This window comes from Corvus brachyrhynchos, unplaced genomic scaffold (assembly GCF_000691975.1).
Source record: "Corvus brachyrhynchos isolate BGI_N302 unplaced genomic scaffold, ASM69197v1 scaffold12, whole genome shotgun sequence".
Classification (NCBI taxonomy): domain Eukaryota; kingdom Metazoa; phylum Chordata; class Aves; order Passeriformes; family Corvidae; genus Corvus; species Corvus brachyrhynchos.
In genome coordinates, this window is record NW_008237885.1 from 330,613 (window position 1) to 352,763 (window position 22,151).

Consider the following 22,151-nt stretch of genomic DNA (forward strand, 5'->3'; position numbering starts at 1 on the left):
CACAAACAGCCCAGATCAGGACATCAGTAACTTGAACTGTTCAGTCAAAAATACATTTCCCTTCCAGAGAAACTACTGATAGCAGCAATCTATGGAAAATGATGGACTGAATATTAAAACTTACATTTCCTGAATAATTGCCAAGTGCAACACCCACAGCTATGAAAGAAAAAAAGAAAACACTTCAAATATTATTTTTACTGATTTAATGGTCTCTGGCTTAAGAGCATTTTGCTATATCATTTTGTTTGTTATATTTCAAGTTCAGCTTCGGGAAAAACTTCCAAAGACTTAAATACAGTTTAATTATAGAAACATTTTTAGTACCATCCATTTGACATACAGTCAGATGCACTTAAATGTACACAGAATGTCAACTCAGAAATTAATGAAAAATGTTCAATTTTGCACATAATCCTTTTTACAGAAAGAAAACACACCTGTATAAACATACACAACACATTCCTGAAATAAATTGAAATTATTTGAGTTGTAAGAGTCACAATGCTGTAAGAAAGCAACATACAAAAATCATTCTTCATCTGAAATTAGTCCATTGTAGACAATAGTCACTGAATAAATCAGGTTTTATACATGAAGATAGAAGAAACACAAAGAAAAAATGTATTTTCTCTTCTTAGGGAAGTATTTTTAAATTATTTCTTTCTACTCTCACCAAATTAACTGAGAGAATACCACATTTGTGGCATGCTTTTCAGGTTTTATTGATCCTGTGATAAACAGTGACTCAGAGATTTCACATGCAAGAGTGCACTCAATCATAAGATGGGAAAGTACAAAAAGGAATTTCCCAAGACTGCAAGTGCATTTTAAAAAGAGATTAGAGAATCCCAAAAGGTTCCCTAAATGTTAGTATTCACCATTTATGTCAACAGAGACCACAGAAAGCACCACCCAGTCCAGAGTAATGATCAGCTTAATTCAAAGTCCAGTGTCTGACACTGCTCAGTACCCAACAACCTAGAGGAGCTGGATGAAACTTAGTGATGGGCCTTTTCTCCTAGAACAGTAAGTTCATAGGTACCACAGAGGTATGCTCCTAAAGGCCTCAGTGTTTGCTTTTTAGACAGAGTTCACATCTAATAGAAATAGATATTACCCATATATGCATTCAGGTATCTTTTTTTAAAATGCCAAAACTGGTGCCCTTCAAAACATTGTCTGAAACTCATTTGTACAGGCAACTACACTCGGTGAAAATTCATTCTGATTAATTTTAAACTTTCACCTTCAGCTTTCTTTATATAATTCTGTACTTCAAAAATTTCCTTTAATATTTTCTGTTGCCTTCAGAATTTTCTATAGTTTACTTATGCCTTATTTTAGAATATCTATATGAGGATGCTGCTTATCTACAGCAGGTCTGTTGGAGGAGTTATCCATGTAATAATACTGGAATATGGCTGACAAAGTAAAGGACAACAAAAGGATGGTTAAGGGAAATGCAGATCCACTGGTGAAAAAAGGGACCCACTGACAAAGGGCAAAAAAAATGGGCACTCAATGTCTTTTTGGGTCAGTTTTCACTGGTTAGTTTTGCCCTCAGGCCTTGCAGGTGGTCCCTGAGCCTCCTGTGGGACTGGAGCAACACCTGCTGTAAAGGAAGATATTTTGGAGGCTCTTGAGCCCAACTGATCACACAGGAGGCCGTACCTCAGGGTTCTGAGGGAGGTTGCCAATGCTACATCACTGAAACATCATGGTGATTAAGGCAGGTTCCTGATGACTGGAAAATTGCAAATGTCACACCCATCTTCATGGAGGGCAAGAAGAGGATCCAGGTAGCTACAAGCCTCACCTCTATCCCTGGGAAAGTTACAGAGCAAAGCTCCTAGAAGCCATTGCCAGCTACATGATGGACGAGGCAGCTGCTAATATCCCCTATAGATTTACTAGGAGTGACTCTGGTGCTGTTGTTAAGGAAGGGGAAGATGGCAAATGTTGTACACTCTGACTTTAGGATGCCCTTTGACTTGGTCTCCTCTTCAGCCCTTAAGGAAAAACAGGGAAGATATGCACTGTATAAGCAGATTTGAGGGAATCTGGCTGCACTGGACTCCAAGGGTTCTGATCAGCAGCACCAACTTTAATGGCAGCCACTTACTAGCAGCTTCCCTCAAGGACACACACTGGTCTTTATTAAATAGCCTGGATAATGGGACAGAGTGCACTCCCAACAAGGTAGCAAGTGAAATTAAATTGGAGGGAGCAGCCAATACTTCAGAGAGCAGGACCACATTCAGCTATTCCTTGATGGACTCGAGAAATGGGCTGACATTAGGAACCTTAAGGAGTTCAACAGAAGTAACTGTGGAGTCTTCCATCAGGGTTGGAATAACCTTGTGCAATGGCATAGACTGGCTAGAAAACAGATTTGCAGACAAGGATCTGGAGAATCTTTTCAGTGTTAGTCAGCCTTTGAGTGTCAGTTTATCCTTGCAGGAAAGGTCAATCACATACAGGGCAGCATTATCAATGTGTTATCCTCAGGCCAAGAGAAGTAATTGCTCAGCACTTCTTAGCCTGAACCTAAATCATTGTGTCCACTTCTGGGCTTCACACTTGAAGAAAGATATTAATATACTGGAGTAAGTCCAGACAGGGGCAATGACAGTCCAGTATTGTACCAGGCTGCCCAGAGCTACAGTCTCCATCCTCAGAGATACAGCCTGGACACATAGCCCAAAATAACCCATTCTTGTTGGATGTATTTTGAACCCAGGGTTGAACTAGATGACTGCCAGAGGTCCTGTCAAACCTAAGCTACCCTATTGCTCCATGAATAATCAAAGCCTTTTTCCTGAAGGTCATGGTCACTGGAGGAATTTCTGTTCCTCTGTTTCACTAGACAGGTGCAAACACCCATCCACATACTGTAAATAAAAGGACTGGTTCTTAACTCTTTTAGTCGTGTTAATTAGTTGTTTGGTAGCATGTATCAGATTCAACATCTACAAGTCGAAAACATATTCCTATTGAAGGACTACTTCAATCTTTTCTTTTTCTTCACTTCTTTCTTATCCTCTTGTTTTTGCTTTCCCTTTCATCTCTTTTAGTCTCCTCTCCTGTACTTTCTCTCCTTTTGCAGAGACCTCCAGCCCAGCCCTTTGTTCACTACACTATGAGAATATCAGGAACATCCTTTCAAGTGCCATGATTAACTTCTACTAGAAATCTGAGATGTCTGTGTGCAATGAAGGGCTATAGACACAAACACATGCTGACTCTGAACGGAGTTTTTGCCCACTTCATATTTAGGAAGTTAATTTCAGTCATGTGGGTTAGAAAATAAATTTTTCAAACAAACCAGAAAACTCTAAAACCTGAAAAGTGAATTCTAGAGTTTGAACACTCCACATGGATACCATGTCTATCCCAAAGATGTACTGTAGTAGCTGTCTTGACAATAATTATATTGTCATTTTGAAGAGCATGTTAAATTTTAAGATTTGCAGTGAAACAGAAACCATGACCAGATGGGAACATTCTAAATCATATGCATTGATGAGATTGGTTTTGTACAGAGAAAAAACCCGTGACATGTAGGAACAATAGCCTTGAAAAAAAGAAATCAGAGATGTAAAAATTACTGTCAGAGAAGAAAAAATCAGGGGCAAGTACATCTTATAAGAGAAATGCACTATTTAAAGTCTAAAACAGTGACTATTAAATGCAGATTAAAATAAAACATTAGCACTACCAAATATACGCACAAAACAGAGGAAAAATGTTCTAAAATGCATGAAAAGAGGGTTAGAAAGCTAAATAAATGTAGCTTCTGCAAAAATACTTGCTGTTGTCAATGGAAGTTTTGTGGGATTAAGTTTGCAGAAATAACATGCTATTTTATTCAGAATGACTCACTACACTTAGTAACTGCGGTGCTGTGTTTTTCTTCATTCAAGTTCTTCAAAAAACCATTAAACTGACAAATTCACAACAACGTATTTTTCGGGGGACTAAAAATATCACTTATAAAACAGCTGCAGATAATACAGGCACGTAAACAGTGCACTTGGAACTCAAGCTACTAAATCACTTCAGTGACCTGCGCTCCTACAGTCTGTCCAAACACTGCCATATTAAACTTAAGGTGCCAGCCTTTATTCTGAACATGCTAAATATCCACAATAACATTCCTTACAATTAAGCAACTCTGTGGAATGTGACCACCCTGATAGATGTGTTCCTCTCCCTGCTGGAACCCTGGACTCAAAGGACCCACCTATTGCACCCAATCCTTTCACTACACATGAGCAGGGCGCCCCACTGCCTGAAGTCTCTCAACAGCCGCAAAAGCATTTGGCTTTGTTACTCAATACTCACTAACACCAATATTTCACAGGAAAGCAGCAAGAAGGCAGAGAAAAAGTAAAAACCCAAGACAAAACTTGAAGTTGTGCATCTGGAGGTGAAAAGAAAGGTTCCTCTTGTCCTTGGATATCTCTGCAGAATCACTGCAACTTGGAGTTCATCAAAATTTGAGACTAATCATCTAATCAACACTTTACAATCCCCTCATGAAGGCAGAAGTCAAGACACCTATCCTAAAGTAAGCTTTAGTTTTTAATGCCAAGACTATCCAACAATATGTTTCGTAAACTGCTGGGTTCCATGCTACTTGCCTTGCCTGCCAAAAGCAAAACATGAAGTGTCTGCACATACATGGTAAACACAAACGTATATCACATTATTTAATTTAAATGTTCAAATCCCGTAACAGTCAAACAGATATTGGACCAAGAGCAGCTTTATCAGAACAGAAAACAAGCAGCTACAAGGATAAACAGCTAGTGAAAGAATGCAGCCTGTACCATCTAGTGCAATCTAGTACTGTATCTTAAGCAAAGGAAGGCAATATTTTATCAGATCTGAGCAGGAAACATACTGGCATTATTTTATAATGGTAACACAATTCTGAAACAAACATTTCCTTTAATAAGAAGCTGGGGTACTAATGTCAGCCCTTGAGCAAAGACATGTCTGCGTATCTCAAAATTTCCCATTTCTACAGCATATGTTAGGTGCTTGACAGGGAACCACACTGTGGTATTACTTTGCATACATATGAAGCAAGTTCCCTGTGCAATTTCCCTTTAAACAGTCCTTAATTCTCATTACTTCATTTAAAGAGATTTTACTCTCTGATGAAGCTGAATAATTAAAAAATTATTCAGAAACAAGAAAAAAATCTAGAATAAGAGCGGTAAGTTCTCCCAAACACTTTTTGAATGTGGTGTTAGAAGATGAATGCTCCATTAAGACTGAGGAGCTGAAAGCCCTCGATAGAGCCCTTCAGCTCTCTGGCATCTATGAGGCATCAAGCCGTGCGTACACTGGGAGTTCAACACCAGGAAAATCAGTGTACAGTGTCAACCAAGTGCTCCAAGTAGGTACAAAAGTAGCTCACAAGGCTCTATGTTCTGCTATAGCAAAAACATTTCCTATCACACGAAGTACATTTAGTAAAGTGTAACTTTGTCATTAGATCTGCATTCACTTTAGGCTTTCTGATGAGATGGGCATGTTAGTAGAGATCCTATCTTTACACACCTTCACCACTACAATGTCAGCCAACACCTGTGCTGTGAACACAGCCCTAACATTTCCAAAGAGGCATCCTACATTCTGCATGGGTTGGACCCGCCAAAAATAGCCTTATCGTGCCTTGTTTAAAATCAGGCCACCAAATGAGGTCATTTTAAAGATAGATAGTCCTTTGCAGTCATGAATGATCAGTATCAGTTCTTGGGGAAAATCCCAAGTAACTCTCAACCACAGTCTCTAACAGCAAACGAAAGGATTTTCCATCTATCTCTGATCTCCAAAACCCTCTTAACAAACACACAATTCAACTCTTACATCAAAGTTCTTCACCCAGAAACAAGGTTATTTCAGGTACAAATGGCTTAACTCACAGCTTGACATCCCATCCCTTTCCTACTCCCTAGCCACTCATCCTTATCAATATTATTTTAGGGGAATCAGATTTGTGTTTTAGAAGTTTTTTATCTTTCATGTATTTACCTTTTATTTTTCATTATTATTATTATTATTATCACTGCTTAAAATGCAACAAACAGCTTACAAAGGCAGACATTCTTATTAATCTCTCAAACTCCCAGAGTTCTTCAACTCCCTCATACATTTTTGAAAGGCCTTTCTGTAAATCCTCATCATTATGATACTAAAACCATGCTGGGAATGTCCACGGGCGTTTGAGACATCTGCTTTAACACCGCATCTCGGTATGTCTCGGTTTTGAGGTTTCCTTGTGCTGCATCAGATCTCATTGGCAAGAAGAAGTTTTAAAGCATGCACTGATCACACAGCCCTTTGCTGTAAATTAAGTTATTCTTAAATGCAGATGGCATATAAACAAAGTTTTTCACATATGAGAGGGATTTTAGTTGGTCAACAATTCGTCAAGTAAACCTCTGGGTAAAGTCCCTTCTGCGAAAGTCAGTAATGCGTAACTTCAGGGGGGAGGTGCAAGTGTTGTTTCTAATTACTCTCTTTGAACAGACTAATTGTAAAAGGATCAAAAATAGATGCTTTCACATCCCATAAAACAGTAGGCAGCAAATCAAGACCGGCATACAAACAGGGTTGGTTTTTTCTAAGCACTTGAAAAAACCCTACCCCTCCCACAAAAGACTCACGTAATCACTCTTGAGAACAATGTGCAAGGCTAAATCTTCGCAGTCAAGCCATCCTGTTAATGCCCTTAACTGCTCAGAGGATCCAAGAAGCTACAGAGATGTAAGTACAGAAAAGAACTAACTTTTTACATTTTTCCTTTGTCACTGAGTAACAGCAAACAATTCCGGAAATATTTCCTTTTTTGCATTATACTGGATATTTTATAAATGATCTTTGTATAGGAAAGGCCCATGGAAGAAATTCTCTGATATTTTATATTCCCATATTAATATGCTGTTAGCTAGTTTCCATTTAAAGGATCTGTTGAGCCACAGAATCAACAAGTTATTTCAAGTCCTTTCTTATAATACAGCCTTCTGACAATCACAGGGAAACATTTCATGGTGCCTTACCTTAGACAATTTTTAAGCAACACTAATTTAAATTATACTAATGCAGAAATAGCTACTGTAGAAGTAGTAAGGGAAGCACTGAAGCTCTCAAGTCACTGAATCTCACAGAATAATAGTAGGAGACAGCCTTAAAACAAATCCATACTGTGGTTGTGAAGGCATAGCTTGCTCTTATCACGTGTGCTCCTTGTCTGTGAAAACAGCCTTTATTATCAGCTTGAAAACTCCTCTGTCACTCTTCTCATTTCTAAATATTGCAACAGAGCATTTTAAGAATTCAAAGTTTTATGAGCTGATTCCTCTTTTAACTTCTAGTACACATTTCTTTCAAGGTTTTTAGAATGCATTCTTCTTCTGAATTGCAATGACCAAACACCTTTCTCCTTATTACTGATCTTTGTGCCACAAAGCTGAAGAAATATTACAAGTGGTACGATTTTTATACACCTTCCCAATGTAAAAGGACCAATTTTTCCTATTATCCTGGCAAAACAAGACAGATTGTTCAGCAGACAATAACTCAACTATCATTTATCTTAAAAAATAAGACAGAGTACATGCCTTTGAGCACAGAATACAAGAGGTCTGTCTAACATTTTCATGGCTGCTCCTGAAAAGACAAGAGGATTGAAAATTTACCTGGCAATTAGTCATTAAGAGCTCAAATCTCATTCCTTTCTGGTCAAAAGACTCAGAAGCAGGTATAAAGAATAATAAACTTAATATAGAAACTGAAATCTGAAGCTGTAATCCCTAAAATGAAGGACTATACCTGTACAGGTCTCATATAACTCAGAAAAAAACTCCAAACTCTAAAAGGTGTGCATGTTTTCTAGTATTAAAATACAAATTCTCATTTGACCACTTCTTTCTTCTGCTTGCAAGAATGTAATTGTCAGTGGCTCACACTTTTATTTTGCTTATTTGCTCTAGTTTTAGGCTCTCTCCTTTTTACATTTAGTATAGTTAAGTAAGTATAAACTGAAGGGAAGTTAATCATCTAGCATCAGCACAGCTCTTCATGTTAGTATGTGTTTTTGGCAGAGATTATTTATGTTAGATAGTTCTCATACTTTTTGTAGAACAGATCACCCTTGTAAAGAGAGATCCAACAGATAAGACCGAGGCGTACACTTCAAATGGCTTCCACTTTTTCTTTAACTAGATATACAGCATTTCAGCTCAACTTCTTTTATTTTGATCTCACTTACTGTAGTTTTTATTATTTTTTAGTACCAAACATAACTGTAATACAACAACTGTCATGCTAAATCTATAGTTATAGACAAAAGCAGAACCATAAAGATCCCACAGTGTTGTAAATTTGCATAATCTGTTAAGCGCTTAAAGAATATTGTAATTCTTTACAGTCATTGTTAAGACAATTTAATGAATTAAATACATACTTGGGATTCTCTGATGTGTGTGTTACAAATTTGGGTTTACTATGCCAACAAATTTGGGTCTACACCAAAGAGGGATAAAAGCGCTAGCCTGGAAACTCCCTCATCAAAATTAGCTGTGGGTTGTGACCTGAGGACTCAGGTCACTCAGTCATTAGGCTGACTCACCGGCCTTTAGAACACAAAACTCAACAGCTTTTGAAAAAAAATTAACCTAAAGCAGTAAATGCATATGAGTGCTAAAGTGTTAGAAAGAAAGAGGAAGCTTTAGGACATGTCTGTCTCTTGCCTCAGCTTTGATTAAACCACGTGCAGTCCCCAGCTGCCAGTCCATAAACATAGATACTATGTACCCTAGGTATATGTTCTTTTCTGTACTAACAAAGAGTTCTATGCAACATAGCACGCACACTTTTTAATACACATAACTTAATTGAATCATGCCTTTTCCTCAGAGGAAACACTCTATAATAAAGATGACCCACATGGTAAAATAGAAATCCAAAGAGTAAATATGACTGGTCAACAGAAAAAAAAAAAATGAGATTAAAGAAAAAATTAAACCTACATAAACATAGAACTGCATATTTCCCATCTTCCACTGTTTTAAAACAATGTAAGACCTACACAGATTATAGATATACAGGACTGTAAGATCAGTGAAGCTTGTGGGGAAGAGAAGTCTCCTTCCTGACCATTCCTTTAAAATAATTTACACTCTTTATGCATAGATAAACAACATTATCCTCCAATATGTTTTGTTAAGGAAATATTGCCCATCTCATAGTGACTAAACCATACTATGTATAGAGCGCCAGGAGAGATCTTTCTAATGAACTGCTGTGCCTTTTCAAGAATTTAGTTAGTATCCCTCTTAAATTAGCTACTGGACCAGGGATAAATGGACCAGGGATTCAACTCCAAAGAATGAAAATGATGAAGACACACAGAGAAATCACATGTTAGATTACAATACACAGTAAAACCCTTCTACATGTTCCCTGTTCTGCCAAAAAGCAAGAGATGAGAACACAAGAAATTTCATTTAGTATACAGAGAGAGCTTTATACCATTGCTTGCACACAATCCCAGCCCACATAGTCTAAGGTGCAACACTGCAATTGCTGGCTCACAGTTTAAGTCTATGCTTCATAACAGTTAAATGTGTGCAATATTATGATACTACATACAAAGCTCATTATACATGAACATGTCTATGAAGCTTTGGATTACATAGTACTTCCAGACTGGAGTCACCATCCTGTTCATCAAACACCTTTTGCTGTGGGGATTAAACACAAAACAAATGTAGAAACATAAAACAAATTACTAATGCCAGTCAAATGTTTTCACACAACATGAATCTTCTACACCATTTATTTTTTCTTCTTTGATGAGATTACAATATTGGTTTAGAAAGGCACCTGCACAGATTTCAGACATGCTAGATTTTGTAAACAGCTTGCCATTGTGCTGTGAATTTTTTCCCCAGGTGGATGCTATTGCTGTGAAACACCAAGAAGCACAGAGAACAGACTAGCAGCTGCCTAGCTAACAAATCTCGTAAGGCAATTGGCTAAAGAAATTTGGCGGTCAGAAAGCAAACATAGTGCTAAGACTTGAAAATGGCAAGTGAAAGAACAACAAAGAAGAACCTGCACTGGTTGCAAGCCTGGGCATAGTATTTAGCAGTAAAATTAATTGTAAACTTCTCCCAGGTCGAAGCAGACAGCAATGGCCATGCCCTTATACTGAAGTTATCCTCTGACACACTGAATCAGAGAAATACTCCTCGATCACAGTGAACTAACATCACAAACTCCCAGTGCAATGCTACACAACTCTATCTTGCATACATAATCAACTGAGCAGAAAAAGCAGGGACGTAGTGGTGAGAATGCCTCCAGGCACACTAATGCCAAGAGCCATCTGGAAACCCAAGTCCTGTGTGGGACACAGCTGGGGTTAGAACAGACATCAAAGGATTATTTCACCTTGTGGTGAAATATTTGAGAAGCTTACCTCGAATTGCCCAAACCATGAGATTGTGTACAGGTAAGGAGACTCAATAAAAATAGCAATTGTAAATTAATTTTACAGACATTTAAGTAAGAGACACACATTTTTTAACAGGGAAGTTGACTGACCAAAGACTAGAGTACAAATGGTTAATTTGCTTTCTCTTCAGTTCTCCAAATCAAGATAAACAGCATCTTAGAAAATATGCTTTAAATGAAAAGTTACTGGAATCCATACACAATAACTAAAATAATATAATAACCTGGACTATACAGAAGATTACATTAAGTGAGTAAGCAGTCTGTGTCACTGAGTGTTTATAGACTCAGAAAATGTAAAAACCTGAACAACCTTCTTTACAATACAGATATACAGACAGGAATTTTCAGGACTTTATACCTTAAAATTTTGCATGTGACTCTAAGCCAAAAACCTCTGGTACTGTTTTCTAAAATTATTTAATTGTTAAGGGAAATTAATATTATCTTTCTTCCAAGTATATACTTAAAAGTAATATCATGAATAAACCTGGAAAGCCACTGGAAGGGTATTTAATCCAACAAGCTAGAAGAGCAAAAGTTTTAGTAGTGATTCTGGAGGGTAACTTAATTGGTGCATCTGGATTTGGGACAGTAAATGGCCATATTCTCACAGGTTATTCAGGCACACAGCTCATTAAAACAGAGTCATGTCCAGCTAGTCTGAGTTTTGCAGCAGTAAGAATGTAACATTCTCCATTTTTTCTCCAATAATACAAAACTCACAAAAAGTATTCAAAATGTTCTTTTTTTAGATACATTCTGTGCAGGATGTCATGTGCTGTATGTATAGTAAGTGGATTACTCAGGATTGCTGACAAGAAATAAACAGCAACGTGACACAAGGAATAGGATTTAAAAAAATATATCTCATCTTACTTAATAGTCTATACACCTTTCAGGAAGAAAATAGTTTTTAAATTATGCCCTCTACAAAATTGCCAAGAAAATGTGAAATACCTGCTGAGGTGAATCAAGTTCATCCAACAACAATTAGAGTTCCCAAGTACAAAGAAGTTACCACAGCTCAGGTGATGCACATTATAGTGGATGGTATCAACTTTATCATCTGTTTGGACCACAAACCAGATAAAATCTCTCTCTCTCTCATTTTTTGTTTTTTAAATAAATATATTCAGGTAATACAGCACCTAAACACCTTGGTGACTCTCAAAAATGCCCATACATACCTACAGATGGAGAAAACACTAATACTCATCTAGAGCATTGTAGAATGTGTTCCCTACATTAAGAGTCAAAATATTTTGGGTATAACAGAGGATCAAAAAGAACATTTTCTGCCCCCAGAGCGGACTCCCACAGCAGGCAAAAGAGCCTGCCAAGGAGCACAGCTTAGCTGATGTGCACAGTGCCCTGGAAGATCCATGAGCTGTGCTCCTCCCTCTGTCTCCTCATCCATTTGTGGCCAGTTTGTCCTGCCATGTTCCAATGTATATCCAAGCTAGCACCATGGATAGACACAAACACTATCTCAGCTAGGACTCCTCAACATAGCCACAGTTATATGTGAGGATGAACATCCTATTTTGAGCAACAAGCTCTAGATTAATTTATTACATTAAAGATCCAACTTCATAGGACAAAATTAGGTAACATGCAATTTATGAAATTCTACTCCTGATGTACAAAAAATATATTTTTTACTGAATTTACAGTTTTTTTCCTAAACAACAGTTCAATGTGTTTGTATAATAGATATTCTACATTTTACATACGTTTATAGAAAGACATATGAATGGATGTGCCAATTAGGTGCATTATTTTTGAACCAAAACTGTTACAACTTTAAAGCAAAAATAAAACTATGCACTTAATATGCTGTAGCTAGTTACGGCAATTGAACTGTTTATCATAAATCTTAGATTATCCTTTCCCCTATATGTTGACAAAATGGTTTTACCTAGACTTTGAGAAAGAGATTCATAGAAGATAGATGTGCTGCTGGGAAAGTGAACAAGAATCAGAAGCATTTAAATATGAGAAACAAAACAAAATACCTCGCTGACTCATATACAGGTGCCTACACAAACCCACACCATTTTAGGCAAAAAGAAGCCTGTTACACTTAGATAAAGCAAAAGCCATCCTGAACACTTCTACAAGGGAAAAGATGGGAGAAAATCATACCAGAATTATCCTCAGGGTAATAAGTACTGCATTAATCAGTCACCAAACACGCTAACACGAAGACAGCGTGAACAATGCAGAATTAACTAACATAAAATTACTGACATTCTTAAATCTGCGCTACAGCTGGAGTTGTTATTTACCAGATTAGTTCCTTTATTCAAGGCACAGAACTCCCACTTTGGATTTGACATACAACCCTGAATGCAGTATTCCCACCTCTTGACGGACAGTACTTACTTCACAAATCTCTATGAATCAGAACATTGTACATCTATCAGTCAGACATCACTCACCTGTCTTCCACTGTCTGCAGGTTTACTGTTTACAGAGAACCATTAATTGTGAACACCCTGAAATAAGAGGACAATCTCCTCAAATCATGGAAGAAAGCACTAACCTTTTAATGCTTTCACAAGTTAATAAAAGGATAATGAATGCTTTCTAAAATGCGTGGTTTAAATCCCCTAAAACTGAGAGGTATTTCCCAGAAAGAATTTTTTGAAGTACAACAGGCTACAGTTGCTTGTAAATATTGTGTGTTGAAAGAGACATCCTCAGAAATAACATAGACATGTTATTTAAAGGTACAAAACAGACTTAAATTTCCACTTGCAACAGCATTATCTTCAGGTAGTATTCTGTGTTAAAGCAGAATCAATCTTGTTTTGACTGATGTTTAAATTCATAAATGGTGCCTCTAAGAGGCACCCTTTTGTAGAACAGCTGCTCGAGGAGTATCATGAGATGCCCCATCCTTTCTGAGATTTATGTCTACATTATACAACTGTCAGGGAACAGCAGACCTAAGAAATGTTTGCACTGAGAGCAGTATCAACAGGATGGGGTTATTTCAATTTTTGAAATTCTGCTGGATCATTTAAAAATATTTTTAAGTCCCCCAAATCACTGCCACTTTGCAACTCTTCTATGCTACTTATGACTGTACAGATGAAACAATTTCTAAAATCTACTAAATTGACAAAGTGTAAAATAGTTCACCTGCATTATCTTTCTTTAGCACTGTCACTAAAGAGTGATTAAAGTAGTAGTCTTAAGAATTTATGTATGTAACAACATTTGAATTAGCTTCCAAAAGCCAATTCTTAAAACTAGAATTAAACAAGTTGAGTTATTATGGTGGAATCTATGATCTTAAAGGTCTTTTCCAACCTAAGTGAATCTATGATTCTGTTATAATGTCAATGTGATAAGAATGCAGGAAAAAAAAAGTTCCTCTAAACAAGTTAAAGAATCACAATGTGAATTGTTAGAAACAAAAAATCCCTTAAAATTAACTGAAACACATTTAAAACATTTGTCTGCTTGTCTGATCCTTGGGGACTTCATATGATCGTTTATCATGTGGTTTCTTCAGACTCTTTTTCCCCTTCAGATTGCTTTAAACAGTCTCCCACCTCCTGAACATCTATAGACTTCACTTTTCAAATATATTACATCCCTGGTTTACTACATTGCTGATTTTCTTTATTAGAGAAGAAATTGGGATCAAAACAGAAAAGCCAAAAGGAGGCATTTGTTTGTTTACAGATAGAGTCTTGACAAGTATTTCACAGCAATGAAGTTTCATTTCAGTTTTTTAGTCTTATTTTGCAACAGAGGCTGTCCATCGTTATGTAGAAGCAGTTTATCTACATTAATTACAAAATTTCCCTTTTGTTGTTTTTTTTTTTCCTTCATGTTAGGTCTACTGAGCTTCCTGCAACAACAGTGGTTGCAGAAATGGACCCTTTCACAGCATCTGAGGCCAACATTTCCACCTGCGATTTATACGAGCACAAAGACACAGCACGGATATTACTGTCGGTCTTCTATGGCTCCATCTTGATTCTTGGGGTGCTTGGAAACACCATTGCCCTCACCGTCATTTTTAAGAACAGAAAGAAGATCAACTCCACTACCCTCTATTCAACAAATCTCGTCTTCTCCGATCTGCTGTTCTGCATTGCCTTGCCAACCAGGATAGCCTACTACGCCCTGGGATTTCACTGGCCCTTTGGAGAAGCGCTGTGTCGAATAACCGCGCTCTTGTTCTACATCAACACCTACGCCGGTGTGAACTTCATGACATGCTTGAGCATTGACAGGTTCTTTGCTGTTGTCCACCCCTTCCGATACAAGATCAGAAGGATTAAATATGCCAAGGGCATGTGTGTCTTTGTCTGGTTTCTTGTATTCAGTCAAACTTTCCCGCTACTTATACAATCCATGTCACAGGAAGAAGAAGAAAGGACTACATGTATGGAATATCCAAACTTTGAGAAAATAGAACATCTGCCATTTATACTTCTTGCTGCCTGTTTAATAGGGTATCTTATTCCCCTGGGGATTATACTATTTTGCTACTCTCAAATCAGCTGCAAACTTTTTCAAACAGCCAAGGAAAATCCACTGACTGAAAAATCAGGGATAAATAAAAAAGCTATCAATACAATCATATTTGTAATTATAGTGTTCATCATCTGCTTTACCCCTTATCATGTTGCAATCATACAACACATGATTAAGAAACTTCAGCAAGAACCCTTGTGCACTGAAAAGAAAATTTTCCAGAAGTCACTCCATTATACTGTATTTCTGATGAATTTTAACTGCTGCCTAGATCCTTTCATCTATTTCTTTGCATGCAAAGGATACAAGAGAACTGTACTGAAAATACTGAGACGACAAGTGAGTGTATCACTTTCAAGCGCTGCCAGGTCACATCACGAAGAAAGCTCACGTGACGTGGGAGAAACGCAAATGACGGTACTTGCTAAATCTTCCAATGGAAAGCTACCTGAAAAATAAAGTCTGTAGTATACCACGGTGGACAAAGACTAAAAAATCCAGGGTCCACAGCAAAAACTCTTAGAGCTCCCTGTACAGCAGCTTAAGTAGAATTCAGTTTCTCAGGATGTCAGGGAATCAAAGAGTGATGGACTGAGAAAGAATTATCACAGGACAGCTGGAAAACTCAGCATTATAATCTTCTTGCTGTATCCTTTCAACCGATCTCTTATTTTTTCCAGCAAATATGCACCATTGTGAATGTTCAGATTCCATGCTGCACTTACATATGCCTGGATGTTATTAACTCAAGCAGAATCAATTCACACTTTGGATTGAACACAAATAGAGCTTACAATTCAGACCAACTACAACCAGAACATCTGAAAATTTCAAGACCTCTAGCTGAGCTCCAATTACCAATTACAGCAATGGCTTTGTTGATCCAGTCACACAAACAAAGGAAATCAAATTTTGAGATAAAATGGACAACTTCTGTGCTCATTTGACTATGACAAGTACTTAGTTTACAGACCTTTGGAGGTGAAACTGCTTTTTACAATATTTGGAGCACAAATGCCTTATTGGACAAGTCACATAGAAAACATTGTCAAATATAACACATGAAAAGCAAACGAACTGTTTGGTTCTTTCCAACACTGAACATCTCCTGTATGTTAAATCACTCATCTTCACAAGGTGTATTTACTTGCTTTACTCCTTTTCCTAAAGGAAAACTTTCCTTTCTAGTGTGTATTGTAAAAAGTCTCTCTCTACTCCTATTGTATATAGATTATTTATAAACACAAATGGAAGCAAGAGACTGTAATATGAAAACTGCACCATTTCAGTTAAAAGAACGGTGATACAGTGTTCTGAAGAACTTCTGCTGAAGTCAGACATGGACACAGGACAAACGTTTTAGAAACCTGAATAAATGTTCATAGTTGAGACCACTAAAAAGTAAATTAATGGATTAATTCTGATAGTGTGAGACGGCTACCTCTCTTTATGAACTGTTTACCTGAGAGATCAATAAATGAGAACAGCAGAATTGGCTGGGAAAGAACAAGTTTTCCCATCATGCCTTCATACAGCATATCTAGGATCCCTTTAGGCATGCTGAAATTGGCTCAGGAAATACATCAAATGACTTAAACACATCCTGCTGGAATCAGCTCCATACCAGCTGAGAATCCAGGCATTCAGTTTCCTTCCCTACTTCATTTCTGGCCCCACTATCTTTTCTTTAGTGTTCTATCTTATTAATATGCCTTCACTAGCCAACACAACTTGGTAACTCAGCCAGGAGGTTGTGATGGAAAATTAAAGAGTACCTGATAATCATTAGTAAAAACTGTGCCAGATGTCAGAATAAATGTTATTTATTGCAGCTGTATCTCTCTGACATTGAGGTTGTACTGGAAGTCAGACATATTACATTTGTCATCTTTTCAATGCCTTCCTTCCTCACATGTTGACCTCTGCCTACCTGCAAACACAGAAGGGTCATATCTGAAGAGCAGTACGGAAACATTAAATTAACAATTATTTTTTTATGGCAAAGAAACCACAAAACCCCCTATATTTCATACCACTTAGACTGCCAAAATTGAGGTTCTAAATCTAAAATTCTAATTCTCTCTTTTCTAACTCTAAAAGACACTATGCAGCTTCAGAAAAGGAGCGTAAGAAGAATAATTTTTATCAGAAGTTCTGCTTAATTCTGCATGTTCTAGCAGTTCTATTCTTGTCAGCTTTTTTAATAAACTATTTAAAATTATTATTTAAGAATGTGTTCCTATTGGAGTAAGCAAATGGTAACAGGATAAAATCACAGACAGACCACAAATGAATACCTAGAAGTTGTAGAAACAAAATATATGTATTATTAACATCACACCAGTACAAGCTTATTTTAGTCTAATAATGTCTAGGCTTTTTGGGGTTTTTAGTATTCATTTCATCTAATTGTGATTATAAAATCTTAAAGACAAGAAGTCTTTTCTATATTTGTCCGTAAAATATAACTTAAATATGTATTAAAACACCACATACTGCAGGTAACTACACTTTTCTAAGTGGAAACAAAGTGAAGATTTCTATTGAAAATCTTTCTCCATCCCCATTTTCTCACATTAGCAATTCTGTTATTTTCAATATTAGATTTTGTTTCTAAATCACATCAGCGTTCCCAAACAGCTAACTTTACATCAAAATACTGCTCTAGCGTGAGTCCAGTTAGCTATGGGTTTGAGAAAAGCTACTCTTTTCTCCTTATTTAAAAGTTTCTCAAATGCTGAAGTAACCAATAAAATAAAAACCTTTAAAAGCTAAGACAAGCCCAGTTTCCTGACAAAAGTCCTACAAGCACAAACATAGATGGACAATGACAATTCATATCTGTGGCAGCTGATGCCACTGCTCCTCCTCACTCCTTGTCAGGATGCACTTGCAGCTCGAGCACGCTTGTGTCAATGAGGAGATTCTTTTCTGTCATCTGCCAGAAGTAGCAGTGGGAGATTCTCTTGCCTTGGGACACTGCACTGAAGTAAAACATTTAGAGAGCATCTGCCTTGTTCCTTGTACCAGCTGTGCTATGGGGATGGCACAGGACAAGGAGTCCTAGCCCTAATACTAACACTGCATGTCCACTGCTGACATCTCTCTCGAATCTTATCTGGTCAGGAATGTGACAGAGCATTTAGAAAGTAAAAATTATGATGGTAGCCAAATGGTGCATTTTGGCTGTCTCTGTCCAAGTCCAGAAAAGAAAGTTGGATAGACATTTACTGTCAAACACATGATGAAGTAAAGGTGCACCATGTGAAAAATCCCAAAACACACACACTTCAGCAGAAGAGCATTTAGTACCTTCATCTTTTCTTTCACCAAGAACACAAAACTAAAGAGTAATACTGCAAGTACCCTCAGCTGCCTTGGACTCAAAGGTATTGAAGACTAACTGATACTGTGGAGATAAAGAAGGCAGTCTCCTGTGGTTTGCAGTCTCAGCAGATGAGGACAGGTATTCCCCAGGGCATTGCTGTCTGACTGTTTGGTCTGCAGCTCTGACAGTTACGTAGATGAGGAACCTGTAAGCAGCATGGTCATCTAGCAAAACACAGTGACAGCAAGAGTCAGAAGTTGTAAACATGCTACCACAAATAACACAGTTCTTGAAAGTGGTTAGTGACTCCTCTTAAATCGGAAAACTCATTAGTATAAGAAAAAAGGAAGGTTTTGAGTTCTTTTAAATAAATATTCCATTTAAGACTAACACTGTTCTGGAACTTGCAAAATTTTAGGTAAGCAAGGAATGAAGAGACTCAAATAAAATGATGAGACAATCTGCAACATAGGAAAAATAAACAGCCTACAGCTGAAGAGAAAGAGAAGAAACGCTTTGCCTTATATGACCAGTTCTGAAGGAACTGAAAAGCAGTGACATACCCTGTTATCTTCTATCACCACATCTGTGGCACAGAGCAGGGGAACAACTGAAGATAAACTAAGGTTTGTATTCAGCAGTATCCCACTGGCTCAATATAGAGCTAGTGTGTCAACAGACACAACGAATTACTTGAAGAACAACAAATTCATCTGAGTGCAATATTTCCTAATACAGTATTGGCTAACCTGCAGCCTGCAGACTAAGAGCTGGTACAAAATAAATACAAAAAACTTTGCAAAGCTGCAACCCTTCTCTGAAAAAAAACGGGAATTACTGCTTGTGTAGTAAATGCTAAGATATATTTCCTCAATTTTTTTCCCCCCTCAGAATACTCCCTTGGCTTCCTGCAATGTTTAACTTCAGACTTCCTGAGGCAGATGTCTCATCTTTGCACATGACAGCCCTCAATCAATGTTTTCTTCCATCAGCCTGTCTGGTCCCTTTTTGAACTCAAATAAAATGTCTGTGACTGCTGCGTTTTGCAGCAACAAGTTGCACAGAATAACTACCCATGGTGTCTGGAGCCATTCTTGTTCATTTGTGACACCTGTTAGTTTCATCTGAAGTCCCTTGCTTCTTGTACCAGAAATGAGTGAACACAGTGACTGCCTATTTACCCTGCCCACATTACTTGTGATTTTAGAGACCTGCATCAAATCCCCTTCCTTCAAGTCATCTTGTCTCTTCTCCTGTGAACAGTCAGATAAAAGCTGTTCAACACTTCATTCAAACTCCAAAGGAAGGAAAGAAGGCAAGTGTAAGTAAAGAATGGGAATCCAGCTGTGTTTGAGCTGTGTGACAGAAGAGAACAGAGTATCTCTATACACACAAGATCTACTTTTCCTACCACGTTAGCATAACAGTTCTCTAAGCTAGGATCTTGCCGCATGACTGACCAATTTGGATAACCTTGCTCCAATGCACTAAATAAGGAAGAACTGGACCTCAACAGATTGGAAAAACGGACTCACATGAACCTCATGAAGTTCAGCAAGCCAAATGCAGAAGCCTGCATCCGAGCTAAAATAACCCCACACAACAGTGCAGGCTGGGCATGACCTGGTTAGAAAGCAGATTGGAAAACAGTCTGGGCTCCTGGTGGACAAGTAAAGAGGAGTTAATAGTGTGACCTCATAGCCAAACATGTATGGGACTGTGTTCAAAAATAAGCAATCTTTCCCCTCCATTCAGTAGTTGTGAAATCATGCCTGGAATTCTGTACTGAGTTTTGGGTTTCCCAGTACAGGAAAGATACTTGGCATACTGGAACAAGCCCAGCAGACCACCACCAAAAATGTGGAAGGGGCTAGCAGCACATGTTAGAGGAGCAGAGGCTGAGGGAACCGAGATGGTTCAGCCTGGAAAGGGAAGACTGAGAGATGTTATTGCCATCTGCAACTGCCTAATGAGAAGGGATACAGAAAAGACAGCAACACCCAGTAACAGGCTCAAGTTGCATCAAGGGACATTTAAACATTAAGAAGCATTTTTTCATCATGAGGTTAGTCAGACATTAGGAAAGGTTGCACAGAAAGCCTTTGAAATATCTGTCCTTAGAGATACTCCAAACTTGATTTAACACAGCTCTTATGAAACTGACACTTCCAGGGCTGGGCAACATAATCCCCAGTGGCTCCTCTCAACCTGCGTTATTTTATGACTAGCAAATTGGTCCAAGTTAGACAATAAAGCAACATGAAACTCAATGGCCCTGCAGTAAAACTAGCAAATTACATAACTTTAAAATCTTCTAATCTTGTCCTCTACTTATGCCCGTAACAAAATGCTGTCATTAGCATCCTCCTAAAATAAAAGGTCAAGACATGGCATAGATTTCTTTCCACAAAACTGCATTCATTTTTCGTCACTGCAAAAGTATGAATTTCTCCTCTTCCTCTTTTGTTTCCCTCAGTTGTGACAGATGTTGTGCAAAGGGCTAAACTAAAAAAAGCAGGTTTTGCACCTGTTGGAAGGCAGAAACACTGTGGTTATCCTATCCCCTCCAGAAAAGTATACATTGTCTTATACCATGCAAAAGGAGAGCTATGTTCCTCCCTCTAATCAGCTACGCTTAGCAGTTTCATCCTTCCTGTGGCATGTAACTTTCGAGGGAAGTTGTGGTTAGTTTAACTCCAAGGCAGCCTGCTTTAAATATAGAGATGCTGAAGACTGACTATTCTCAACTCACCAGCCTGAAGAGCAGCCAGATAGAGTTTAATTGGCAGCTACTGATACTAAGGGGCTAAGAACTTGGTATCTTAGTATCACAACTCCAAAGTATGGAAAGTTACAGCAATTCAGTCTAGAAGTAACAACGACAGATCACAGTCCCCAGTGGGACAGGGAGAGATGAAGCTGCCCGGCCAGCTGCATGTGTGAGGCATTTTTGACAAAAAGGGACAACTGAAGACTCCTCACAAGTTATCAGACTATAAAGACAACTCTGGGTCAATTCTTTTTTTGTCTTTTAAAAAACAAATACAGTGTACTCTCAATGCCAGCTATTCAAAACAGCCCGAACACCCACCAGAACCTTACTTCTTCATTCACTCAAGATGGGGGCAAACCAACTATTTTAAATGTGCAAGGAGTAGCTACCAGGATAATCAAGTCATCTGCAATTACTGACATAATAGATTACATTGTATTAATTTCATTAAGCAAAGGGGTTTTGCGCTTTAACTCCTTTTAACCCACAAGCTAGAACAGAAGTTCTAAAATTAACATATTTAGATGCCAACACCAAAACAAATGACCACAAACACCAGGGGTGACTGCAAGATGAGCAGCTCATAACTCTAGGTTAGGCCACCTCTGCTCCTCCTTGCTGTTCTCCTGCACCATTTCAGCTATTCAGCTAGCACCCACATCCCAAGCCCTTGGCCATACCCAAGAGCACAGGGAGCTGCCCACACCTGGCAAACCTAGAGGCCAAGCTCATGGCTGAGAGCAACCAGCTGAGGACCCCTGCAGATGGAGAGCCCAGGGTCAGGGAAATGCCTCCTCATGTCTGAACTGGTTTTACCGCCTCCACAAAAGGTCTCTCTACGTTTCCTCTATCGCATGAGAAAGCTGAACTTGGAAAAATTAATTCCTCTGGCTACAGGCCTGCCTTCCTAATAGTGTGGCTGCTGGTTGTGGGGAGGCACTTACTGTACAGGTCAGCATCTCTATTCAAGCAGTTAAGCACCACTGCCATCACAATTTCCTTGCAGCGCTTCTT

The 22,151-nt window shown here is 38.1% G+C and overlaps 2 protein-coding genes across 3 annotated transcripts in view; one reads left to right on the top strand and one right to left on the bottom strand.

Moving 5' to 3' along the window:
- UBAC2 (UBA domain containing 2) overlaps positions 1–22,151 on the bottom strand; it is a 101,347-nt gene that overhangs the window by 31,614 nt on the left and 47,582 nt on the right. The gene's annotated exons all lie outside the window — the stretch shown is intronic.
- Positions 6,546–16,460, top strand: LOC103614460 (G-protein coupled receptor 183). The gene is made up of 2 exons (XM_008632391.2): positions 6,546–6,783; positions 14,391–16,460. The coding sequence occupies exons 1-2, from the start codon at positions 6,743–6,745 to the stop codon at positions 15,493–15,495; spliced, it is 1,146 nt and encodes a 381-aa protein (XP_008630613.1). The 5' UTR covers positions 6,546–6,742; the 3' UTR covers positions 15,496–16,460.